At 39.2% G+C, this 12,265-nt stretch overlaps 1 protein-coding gene across 2 annotated transcripts; it reads left to right on the forward strand.

The window, feature by feature from the left end:
- Positions 1-325: 325 nt before the first annotated feature.
- LOC115023834 (protein mono-ADP-ribosyltransferase PARP14-like) lies at positions 326-11,373 on the forward strand. Of its 2 annotated transcripts, XM_029455134.1 has the most exons (16): positions 326-414; positions 933-1,044; positions 2,595-2,752; positions 3,108-5,201; positions 5,403-5,639; positions 5,765-5,989; positions 6,095-6,161; positions 6,507-6,653; positions 6,805-6,864; positions 7,021-7,197; positions 7,580-7,718; positions 7,838-7,893; positions 8,667-9,356; positions 9,465-9,598; positions 9,732-9,909; positions 10,374-11,373. In XM_029455134.1, the coding sequence occupies exons 1-16, from the start codon at positions 385-387 to the stop codon at positions 10,652-10,654; spliced, it is 4,785 nt and encodes a 1,594-aa protein (XP_029310994.1). In that variant the 5' UTR covers positions 326-384; the 3' UTR covers positions 10,655-11,373. The 2 variants fall into 2 exon arrangements, with proteins under 2 accessions (XP_029310994.1, XP_029310993.1); XM_029455133.1 differs by lacking the exon at positions 326-414 and having other exon boundaries at positions 678-1,044.
- Positions 11,374-12,265: the final 892 nt, after the last annotated feature.

A 12,265-nucleotide genomic window follows, 5' to 3' on the forward strand; every position in this document is an offset into this window, starting at 1 on the left:
AATTTTTGCTGTGTCATATATTGGACAATTCTACATTTTTCGGGTCGCAAACAGTTATTAAAATGTTTAGAGTGCCTAAATGTGAGAAGGGGTCCTAACGAGACATTTACTTCTTCTTTCTACTTTTAGTAGGCACTGCAGCTGCCCTTGCAGTATGTATACAACTAGGATAAACTACTTCGTCATAACATTGCGCCTTGAACTTTGACCCTCTTATTAATACAGGCCTATCTGCTGCGCAAAGGATTGTGGGTAGGAATAACCAGAAAAGCATGCTCGCTTGCATACTAGTAAATGCCACTAGATGCAGTAGGACTTCGACATAGGCTGATATGTATTAGGGCATACTTAATCCTTTTCTGGCATACTAAATAGTATGGCAGTATGGGTATGGAATGCACCCTTTGTTTTTTGGTAAGACCCTAAAAGGTTGTGAACTACATATTTACTCTGTATTTTAGTTTTATTATATAATTGGGTTTTTATTTTGTTTTTGTAAAGGCATCTGCAAAGTAGCAGATAATGAAAATACCCAAGTCAAGTACAAGCCGACTTTAATATTAGGGTTAGTACTTAAGAACAATATTTGAGTAAGTTAACTTTCACTTCCCACCACTGACAAATAGGCTCCGCCACATTCATTTCGGCTTTGTTGAGGCAATGGGTAGCTCGACAAACCCGTGAAGTAGGAAGGCTGATTGTAAGTCACGCATGTTTTTGGTGGAGACGTCTTCTATAAATACAAGCGGAAGCACCTGCGCCTGCGCTTGACACAAGACATCAGTGGTTTGGTTCGCTCCAACCTGATCAGGCCTACATATACATATATATACATATATGTAATTATAAAGTCTATCAAGTGTTTCACTATGGAGGATAATTACCAATACCCTGTTTTCTTTGATTTTCCCAATCTGGACGAAAAACAAAAGAAGATAATAGAAAACTTTTTCCGCATTCGACGCAAATCAGGAGGTGGAGACAGCAGCTCGATAACCAACATATGTGATAATGTTTACAGCATTGCTTTTCATGACCGAGAAGGTAAGATGGGTGATTTCTAAATGTTTTGGGCCGAGGATTTCTTAAAGTATGTTGATGAAGGTGAAAGTGAAAGTATGCCTGCACCGTAAACACGTTGAAAAAGACCGAGTTTTTACTGCTTGCAGATCCACATCTAAACGTTTTCGATGTTACTGTTACTTGTTCACATATTTTACTGTATATCAACCGTCTTTGTACGTTTCGAAACGTATCATTCTAGTTTCACTTTCACTATGAGTTCAGAACATTCGTATTAGGCTCCGCATATTATACAGTATTTGATGTGTGTGTGTGTGTCAACTGTGTAATATTTTTGTTTTGGAAGCAATTTCATAAAACAAAAAGCATTAAGAACAAGCAAAAAAGATGTCGAGGCCTATCTTCCATTCCAAACACTGTAGCGCATAATTACCTCCCCTGGAGCGGGTATGGCAGTAACAGTTATTATCAAGTTTGCTTGGTACAAAGGTTGAAAACATGGATGGATATGAATCTATGGGCTCCTGGGTTAGATATGTACAATTCCCCCAACCCTTCCTCCATACCAGCAAGGCACCACAAACAAAACAACTACATTGTTTGTGGCTTTTCATTGTTAACTTGCATCTATTTATAGTTGATCTGTGTCTCTTGGTAGTCATTTTGTTTCTCTTTGAAGTTGTTATCCCTCTCTTTTTGGTTGTTTTATGTCTCTTTGTAGTCCATTTGTGTCTATTTGTAGTCCTTTTTGTAGTCTTGTAGTCCTTTTTTGTGTTTTTGTGTCTCTTTGTAGTCCTTTGTGTATGTCTAGTAGTCCTTTTTTGTGATTTTCTGTCTCTTTGTAGTCATTTGTGGTTGTTTTATGTCTCTTTGTCGTTGTTTAGCGACTCTTTGTCGTTGTTTTGTGTCTCTTTGTATATGCTTTTATCTCTTTGTGGTCGTTTTGAATCTCTTTCTGGTCATTTTGTATTTCTTTCTAGTTTCTTTGGTTGCAGTCCTTTTTGTATGTGTTTGTTGTATGTTTGTGTTGTTGTTTTGTCTCTTTGTAGTTGTTTTGCATCTCTTTTTGGTTTAGTGTCTCTTTGTAGATGCTTTTATCTCTTTGTGGTCGTTTTGCATCTCTGAGTCCATCTCTTTCTAGATGTTGTGTTGCTTTGTTGTCATGTTGTGTCTCTGAGGTCATTTTGCAAGTTGTAGTTGTTTTGTGTCTCTTTGTAGCAATTTTGCATCTCTTTCTAGTTGTTTTGCATTTCTTTGTTGTCGTTTTGTTTCCCTCTGTGGTACCACAGCACGCTATACAGAACATGGTTCCCCGGGGGCCCCTGACCCCTTGGGTCCCTGCACCTGATAAGACCATTCAGTAGTCTATCCATTCATTCAGACCATTGAGTTAACTACGGTTAAGCAACTGATGAATCAGTTTTTCATGCACAGACAGTTCGGAAAGAATACATGATTCAACATTGTACACACTTTATTTCATTCACAGACACAGGGGGAGAGGGTGGAGGATGGAGGGGACTCTAAAAGACAAAAAAATCTCAAAAGGAATATGTAATTTTCTGTCTCAGATCAGCAAAGAGTCTTGCAGAGATCTAAACATGTGTTGGAGTTTGAAGGTGGTCCCCTGGTGCTGACTGTGCGAGGAAATCCTTCCACCTGCTCTCACATCACTACCTCGACTACAAGCAAGTCAGTTAGCCCAAAACTGGACTCAACCTCATCACAGGTCAGTGTGGAAAGTCTTCTCAAATAGTGTCTCAGAGTAAAGGTTGTACACTACACTACACTACACTACACTACACTACACAGGGAATACAATAATGTCCAAGTCAAAATAACTACAGTTTTAATGATTACTATTCTCCAGCATCACAAGCACTGTTCAATTTCAGATTGGAACAATTGAAAATCCTATAAAAATGCTTCAGGGTATTTTTCGTGTTTATTGTTAAAGCATTAGAAATCTCGGCACCTAAAATGTAGATGCCTCAGTCGTTACTATGTAACTGTAATGGATCGAACACACTAACTCTTTAAAACGGTTGTCATGTACTTAAAATTCAACTTTATCTTTCCAACAGCAGTCCATTCCTGCCTCTACCCCTCCACCAAGTGGTGAAGAATATGAACTACGACCTGATGCTTACCTCCTACGTTACTTAAAGGAATGCCCCAAGGCTAGGAAAGAACTAGAGAAAGAACTCTCCTCTGTGGCCTGCTCTGCTCAGCTGTACCCAGAGGAAGGGAGGGTTTTAGTTAGCCGTTTAGCTAAACCTGGTGCTCCACATGATGTTAGAAATTGGAAAGCAGAAGTAGACAAACTCATTGATGGCTACCTGTGCCACTGTGAGGTGGACGTTCACAAAATTAAAGCTTTGCTTCAGTCCTGCAGCTCTCCTCAGACCACAGACGACGTGAAGGTGTACAGCGAGGATAGGATGGCTGTTGTTGTCGGTGAGCGTTCTCAGGTGAAAGCCAGGTTGATGGCTGTGGAGGACTTGCTTGTTAAACGAGGGTCACGTTTTAGTGGGAAGGAAACCAGCATTCGTAGACTGGGTGTGGCAAAGCTCCGCCTCCTCTGGAAAAAGATTGAGCACGGTTTGCAACAAGACTTTCCAGAAGTGAAGTTTGCGCAGGGAGCTGCAGGTCAGTTAGTTTTGGAAGGCTCTGCCGAAGAGATTCTCAAGGCTGGAGAGTGGATTTCTGATCAGGAGAAGTTTGTGTTCGAAAGGACAGTTTCTGACATGAGCCCACATTTTTTGGCCTTCCTAAGAAAGGCCTATGGAGGTCCAGGGGTGCTAGGGGACTTTCTACTGCTTGGTGGCAAGGTGGAAGTAGAGTTACGAGACATAGAGCTATGTTTCTTCACCCTCTCCGCTGATAAACTGAATGACACAGAAATAAAACTTCATGAAAAATTCAAGGAAGTCAAGATTGATGTTCCTAGCTGCTCTGTTGTGCCATCTGAGCTTCAGGAAAAGCTTAAGTCCAAGACAAATGAGATGAACCAAAGGCAATACAGGGCTCAGGTCGTGTTTGGCTCAGACAGCACGGTGTGCTTACTGGGCCACACCAAAGAGGTTGAAGACCTGAATGAATTAGTCATACAGTTTATTTTGGATCAGTCAAACATAGAAGGCAAAGTCATTCTCCCTTACCCAGAGTTGGTACATATTTTACCAGAATTACTGCAGCTGCATGCGTTTGACTATTCAGGGGTTACCTTTCATCCTTTAACATCTTCCTCTGGGCCCATGGTGCTGCTTGAAGGTCCCTCCAGCAAAGTGAATGAGGTCAGGAACAGACTGGGTCCATTTCTGGACTCCCTTGTTCAGGATAGAGTCACCATTGACCTGCCAGGGGCAATAAGGTATATCGAAAGTCGCCCTGGAAGAGACAATATTTTAAGTGTTGCTCGTTCTCAGAAGTGTCTTGTACAGCTTCAAGAACAACTTCACGCAACTAAACAGATTTTGGCATCTGGTGCAGGAACTGTTGGCACAACAGTGGCCAGCTACAGCCTTCGTAATGGGCTTCAGGTGCTGGTCTGTCAGGGTGACATCACCAAACAGGAAGCTGATTGCCTGGTAAATGCTGCCAACGGAGATCTGGACCACGGTGGGGGAGTTGCTGCTGCACTGTCTAAAGCAGGTGGCCCTCAGGTGCAGAAGGAGAGTAGAGATATAGTAAAGCAGACTGGAAAAATACCTACAGGTGATGTGGTTGTGACCACAGGGGGTAACCTAAACTGCAAGAAACTGCTGCATGCTGTTGGACCTGTAGGTGGAAAATCAGTTGGCAAAGAAAGGATGTTACTGGAAAAAACTGTCCAAGCTGCTTTGAATTTAGCAGAGATGATGGAGTTCAGGTCTATAGCCATGCCCTGTATCAGCTCAGGTTTGTTTGGTGTACCTGTCACTGTGTGCTCTGAGGCTATTGTAACTGCTGTTAAGACGTTTGGCAGTCAGGGAGGGAGAAGTCTGAGCAGAATTATCCTGATTGATAATAGAGGAGAAGTGGTGAGGGCCATGCAGGACGCATGTGACCGGCTTCTCCAAGGAATAAGTACCGGAAGCAGTGCACCAGGTGATCATGGGTTCCTAGGAGCCACCGCTGGAGCTCCTGGAGGTGGTGTCCATGTAGAGATTATTCAGGGAAGAATGGAGACCCAGCAGGTAAGAAACCTTGCTGAGATTTATATTAAAGTAAATTTTGCTACTTGATTCAGAATATTTCCCAAGTTAATCTGCTGTAGTTGCTGGATACCGGTGTCTGTTTGCATACAGAGCTAACATAATCTACTTTCAGGATAAACATGGTGGTCAGGATCATTTAAGTGTTAAATTGGATGAAATTAAATTGTTGTATTCTCCTAGGTGGATGCCCTGATATCCCCTATGGTTGGCCATGACCCTCTCTCTACCCGTGTCGGAAACGCCTTGTCCGACATGGCTGGACCTCAGCTGACTGCAAAGTTTCATAAGGAAGCAGGAAGAGCAGCAGCGCCTGGTGACACAATCCTGGTGGAAGGCTTGCCTGCACTTCAATCTAAAGGAGTGTTCTTCCTCAACATCATTCCCTGGGATAATAACCAACATGGAACCGCTGTTCAGGTGAATCTGTCTTTTGTAGTTTTTTTCTGCAACCAAATTAGTCTTTACTGTGTATGTGTTTTGTTGTTCCCACTATCTTAAAAACTAAGGGGTGTATTAACCTTGATAATGCTTGAATCTTCAAGGTTCTGAGACAGGGCATCAGAAAGATTCTGGCTTCCTGTCAGATCCAAGGCTTTAGTTCAGTGGCTCTCCCTGTGCTTGGGACTGGTGCTGTCCTGTGTTTTCCTCACCGCGTGGCAGCCAGGGTTGTACTGGAGGAGGTCCGTGAATTTGAACACAACCGAGCCAGCGGAACATCTTTTCTGGTCCGTATTGTCATCCACCCCAATGACAAAGAATCTAGCAAGGTAAATAAAATGCAGTAGCAATGCCTGGTAACAAAAAAGGACTACAATAGTTTTTGTTGTTTTGCATGTGGACCTGGAATTAAATCCTTTACTTTGTCACTCTAGGCCTTCCAGTCCTCCCAGGAAACGTTGCATCTCAGAGGATTCACAAACGATGCCAACCCAGACCAAGGTTAGTGTGAATAATTTATTTTCAATTTCAGGTTGAGCAAGACTTTGATAAACTACTCGTTTCCCTCGTTTTGGTCTCCACCAACCCATGGGCTGGTAGTGTACAGAGTTTGTTTGATTAAAAATATCTGCCTGCTGCTGCTGTTGGAAATCCGGTTGATTTAGAACACATATGCATGTGTAAAGCCAAAACAAGAAGCAAAAGGGGGCTAACAACTGTTTTTTCAATTTTTGTTACTTTTCTGTATTTGTGTCACTATGAACAACCTTTACACATAGCCATTTGACATAAATATAAAAATATGAATCCATTACTATACTTTCTTTTTTAATGACACGACTTTAGCTTCCTTTTACCGCCATGTCTCCCTAACTAACGATGAGGTCACAGCCATGCTGGGTGGAGTCAAGCTTCAGATGGTCCTTGGTGACATCACTCAGGAGACCACTGAGGCCATTATCAACACAACTGACTTCTCCAACAACCAATCTGGTATGATTTGATTTTCGTAATGTTTTGATTGACTTTAAATATGCATCTAGAGTACCACAGCCCTTCAGACTGGTGTTATTTTTGAGTGTTTTGTATACAGTATATTGAAATATTAGATCCTACAGTGACTTTGTGTTCTCAAACTCCACAGGTGTGTCTAAAGCCATTCTGACTGCAGCAGGGCCTGTTGTCCAAGCACACTTAGCACAGAGTAAGAACCATGTGTCCAACTTCTTATATTCACTGTAGGATGGAAACTCTATTTTCTGGAAATGTGGTTGCAATTTAAGCTACGTTCAGCTACATTTTGTACACAAATCCAAGTCTTTTTCATGTTTGTTTTTTTTTTAACATATTTGCTTTTCAGTGGGCGTTCCAGCAGACTTCATGTGTACCACCGGACCCGGGTTGCTTGGCTGCAAGGAAATCATTCATGCTAGTTTTAAGTGTGAGCCTCAGATGATTCGGAAGAATTGCAAAACAATACTGACACAGTGCGAGAGCAAAGGCTACAGCTCAGTGGCCTTCCCAGCTATCAATACCGGTTTGTACTGTGTGTGTTTACGTCAACATGTGCATTATGGTCAACACCAAATGTGTCTTAATCACCCAAATGTAGTAAGACTTTCTATCTAGTTTTGATTAAGAATGTCATGAATACATGTATAAATTAATATAATAACACATTAAATAAAATTGAAACAACTTGTTCAGGTCGAGATCCCTAAATCTAATCAGTTTATTTTGGCCTTTAGTGGCAGGACAATGTTTTTCTTTAATTATAGTTTTGCATCTAAAATGATAAATTAATAATAATTTGACACATTACCAAATAAAGGTCACAAGCAGTCACTGCAGCAATGTGAATACCATTATTGGTGGCATCTCCATGTGGATTCACAAACATTGTCTTTATATCCCATCAGGTGCGGGTGGTATGGACTCGGTCAAGGCTTGTAAAGCCATGCTGGATGGCATGACCTCAGCTATTACAGACTTGCAACCAAATTCCCTCACACTCATCCGCATTGTCATCATCCAGCAACGGGTCTTTCTGGCTTTCAGGTCAGATATAAATCTCACTCGTACAATGGAAGGGAAAGTTAGCGTTTTAACACGCTTTGCGTTGTTCAACCAGTAAGAATAGCTTGTTTTTAAAGTTCCTCTCTATAATGTTTTTGCAGATCAGAGTTGGAGAACCGCTTTGGACAAACAGCCACTCGCCACCTAAACCTGAAAGGTTATTTTCATTTATAAGGCTTGAAAATGTTGTACTTTTTTTCACCACCGTCCCGAAAAATAATTTAAATGTATAAACAATATTATATTTTGATAAAAAATAAATCTTGAATACATTTCTTTGAAAACATCTCCTAAGAACTGTATTTATCAAGTTTCTTGCCAAAAACAAAACTTTTCAAGATTACATTTAAACACATCATGATAACGTTATAATTTACCTTTGCCCAATACTTATTTTTACTGAATAGAGCTTGAACGCATCATAATGTAACTCCATGCGACCTCCTTTAATGTTAGCGGTTAGCCCTTATTTAGCAAAATAGGACTGTGTCGTTGGGCTGCTGCTGCTCACAGCTAACGTTAACTAGCATTCCTGCTGTTGAGAACACATATTTGTTATTCACAATGTAGCAACATCACCTTTAGACCTTTGCATGGGTGCATCTGTACCCTTTAACCCACCTCACAGCGGGCCTGACTTTGTGCCTAATTATAATTTCAATATATTTTTACAAAGTTCATGATCTTAGTTCAGCCTGCTAACATTTGTTAATTAGCGTTGAGCACAAAATACAGCTGAGGTTGATGGGAATGCAATTAGTTTTGCAGATATTTGGTCATAAATACAAAATACATAGAAATCTTGGAACATGAAAGGATTGGTATAATCAATATTCTGAGTGGATATTGTAGATGTCACACATAAAGACTATCTTCATGTATTGAGGTGTCTCTCTTTTTTTCCCTCCCTTTTTTTTTCTTATATAATAGAAAAAGCTAAAAAGAAGTGGCAGGAGAAGACAAGACACATTGCAAAACCTCAAGGCAAAACTTTCACCTCCTCAAAGCCACCGCCAGCTGTGATAAGTGTGATTGGTTGTGGTGCAGACACCATCAGGACCATCAAGAAAGATCTGGAGGGGATTCTGCAGAAGCAGCTGCTAGAGAGAGAGGTGGATGTGGAGGATTTTTCCAAGCTGGATGCCATGGAGCTGGAGGCAGTGCAGGCAAAAGTCAAAGTCTTAGGAATAAGCCTGGAACACAGGAGACATCGAAGTTCTAAAGATGTGACTGGCAACAGAGCGGGTAACACGGCTAGTGATGGTTCAGGTTCAGGAAGAGAGGTTTATGTGCTGAAAGGCCTGAAAGAGGACGTGTTGAGCGTTATTGAGCTTGTAAACAGAGCAATCCAAAAAGCACTTTGCGAAGACCTCCGAGATAAAGAAGAAGCGATGCTGGCTCTTTATGTCCAGTGGTCAATTCAGGATGTAAATAAAGCCTGGCAAGAGCTGAGCCTGCATGACAACTACATGCTGGAGAAGGCTCACATGAAGAAACAAGTGTCTGTAGATATGATTGCACCAGACGGCTCGATGCTGGCAGTAAACCTGACGACACAAGAAGCCACAAATTGGCTAACAGGCTTAACGTACAAAGTGAAAAGGAACGATTCTGAAACAAGTATGTCACATTTTGGAGTTTTAAGTAACTTACAGCAACTTGTATTGTCTTTTTTTGAATTTGTTAAAAACCGCTCAAACCATAACATTGACTTCTGTGACCTTTTAGCCTTAGAGTTGCCGACACAATGGGAACCCATGCAAGAAGAAGGGTTTAAAAAGGTCGAGCTGCAACCGAACTCACCGGAGTATAAGGTTGTAGCCCAGGGTTTCCTCAAAACCGCGAAATTCAACATTCGCAAAGTAAGTATGATAACACAAAAACACGTTTAATTTCCTACTGTGACATGTCTAAATGTCTTCTTTGAGAAAAGCCTGCAGCATTAAAAACCTGCACGACAGAATGTGTCATTGATTGATTGTTTTCTGATCACAGATTGAGCGCGTGCAAAACCTCTACCTGTGGTATGCCTATAGTGTGTGTAGGCAGCGTATATTCTCCAAGAATGGCCCAGCTGAGCTTGGGGAGAAGACTCTCTACCATGGCACATCAGCAGAGTCTTGCAGGTGCATTGAAAGAGACAGATTTGACAGGAGTCACGCAGGAGCACATGGTTAGTATTGTTGTCGCATCCCAAACTGAGCTAACCACCTTCTGGCTGTAGCTTCATGAGAGTGGTGTGAAAGTGTATTCTGGCCCTTTAACATTTAATCAGTAGGGCTGATTTAGTTTTCACTAGTGAAAATGTTAATTTAAGATATCTGTAATTGAGTTTGAATAGAAGTCAATGGTAAAAGTTTTAGTTACAGATATCTACAATGAACAATTCCACTATAAAAAAACAAATTGTTATTAAGAATGAACATTTTAACTAGTGTGAAATGAATGGCCGATAACTCTAATTAGAATTGCTACTCGTTAAAATTACATTATGGATACGTTGGTTTGGAATTCCAACCAGTCAAAAATTAAATGTTGATATCTACAATTGCTATTACCGCTACTGATTAAATGTTAAAGGGCTTTCCATCATGATATGTGTTGACATGAGTCTTCTCTTGTTTATTTCTACCACAGCTACTATGCATGGAAAGGGAGTTTACTTTGCAGTCAATGCAGAGTATTCGGCCACACGTTTTTCCCCAGTAGATGCGTCGGGCTTGAAGAGGCTGTATGTGGCGCGCGTCGTGACCGGCCGTTACACAGTCGGTGACCATACCATGAAAGCCACCCCTCCTCGAGGCTCGGACCGCACCGACTGCTTTGACAGTTTGGTGAACAACAAGGAGCAACCCTCCATGTTTGTGATCTTTCATGATGACCAGGCCTACCCAGAATACCTCATCACCTTCAACTGAGTATAACAACAAAGAAAAATCACGCTTCAATTCTCTACAATGGTGTCACGCTGATTAAGGTTAAATAGTGTGTGATATAAAACCAGAAAATATATATAACTGCAATACAGTAAAATTATAAGTTAGTGTTATGTAACTCCTATTAATCAGCATTAATTATATAATCGTATTTTTGCAAAGTTTGTTCTTTAAGAATTATTGTATTTTGATTTAGAATCATTAATATAGTATTTCTTTTGGTTATTTTTGCTTTTTATTGACTTTATCTTTTAAGTTTTTGCACCTTATTCATCCAGTTAATTTGAAATGGTAACCGATTTAATTATTATGTAAAATATTACATATACATTTTAACAATGCATGCAAAAGTAGATCAAGTCTCAACATTAAACGAGCTGGGGTCAATCCATCTGCGCCGTGCTAATTGATTCATTAAAAGCGGTCACACTTTATTGGGAAGTGAAATTTTGATAGAATACTTTAAATTAAAGAAAATGTGAAGACTTTCTTTGATCCAAAGTAAAGATATTACGGACATTATAAAAGGATATTTTTATTTTCTTTGAAGAGAATACAGTAGCTAAAGAGTCTGTGTTTTTGTAACAGCGCTATTCATTTAGTGAGTCAATGCCATTACAATTGATAGACCTTTATTGACCATTTTAGATGAAGTGCTTAACAATGTAAATAAAAGCTTTATTAAAATTATTGATTGCAAATGAGATGATTTCTGTGGTACATTATGATGTAACGGTATCAGAAAATAGTGATAATAATATGAGTAATGACTGATTAACAAGTACAGAATATACCCATTTTAACATAATATTCAAACAGTTTAGAAGGTAACTGTTAAATCAATGAAATTATATAAATCTTATTGATTCTACTGTGCTCCAACATGAATCAGTTAAGTAAGAAAAAATAATTGGATTCCCAGTTTTTACTGACAAACAGAACATGAACCCTCATTTTTTTAAACATACATTTTTTTAATTTCAACCTTGAAAATAATCAGCATGTCAGAGTATTCATACAGTACTTTCTAACTCGGGGCATTAAAATGACCATGAACATACTTTCTCCTGGTCATTGTTGATAATGCATTCTGCCTCTCTGTCCCTCCCTCCAAACACATTTCTACTTCTTCAGATCTGTTGCCTGTATTAACATAACATGTCATCAAAAGTCTATGTGATCTTTGTGTGCAAAACAAAAATCATTTACTGTTGAGGTCCTCAGAAAAGAAAATAATGCACTACGTGAGAGTATACAAGAGAAGGTTGTTCAACTATATATGATATATATAGATATAGATATAGATATATATATAGATATATATATATATATATATATATATATATATATATATATATATATATATATATATATATCATATATATATATATAGATATATATCTATATATATATATCATATATATATATATATGTCATATATATCATGTATATATATATATGTCATATATCATATATATATATGTCATATATATATCATATATATAGATATATTATATATCATATATATATATATATCATATATATCTGATATATATATCATATATATCTTATATATATATATGTATATATATG

This window comes from Cottoperca gobio, chromosome 18, assembly GCF_900634415.1.
Source record: "Cottoperca gobio chromosome 18, fCotGob3.1, whole genome shotgun sequence".
Lineage (NCBI taxonomy): Eukaryota > Metazoa > Chordata > Actinopteri > Perciformes > Bovichtidae > Cottoperca > Cottoperca gobio.

What these genes read in the sequence shown, in the direction of transcription:
- LOC115023834 (XM_029455133.1), top strand. Translation starts at nt 870, where the DNA reads ATGGAGGATAATTACCAATACCCTGTTTTCTTTGATTTTCCCAATCTG. An exon ending in TGCTTTTCATGACCGAGAAG is followed by an intron (nt 1,045 to 2,594) that starts GTAAGATGGGTG and finishes TTTCTGTCTCAG; the next exon opens with ATCAGCAAAGAGTCTTGCAG. An exon ending in CGGGTCTTTCTGGCTTTCAG is followed by an intron (nt 7,719 to 7,837) that starts GTCAGATATAAA and finishes ATGTTTTTGCAG; the next exon opens with ATCAGAGTTGGAGAACCGCT.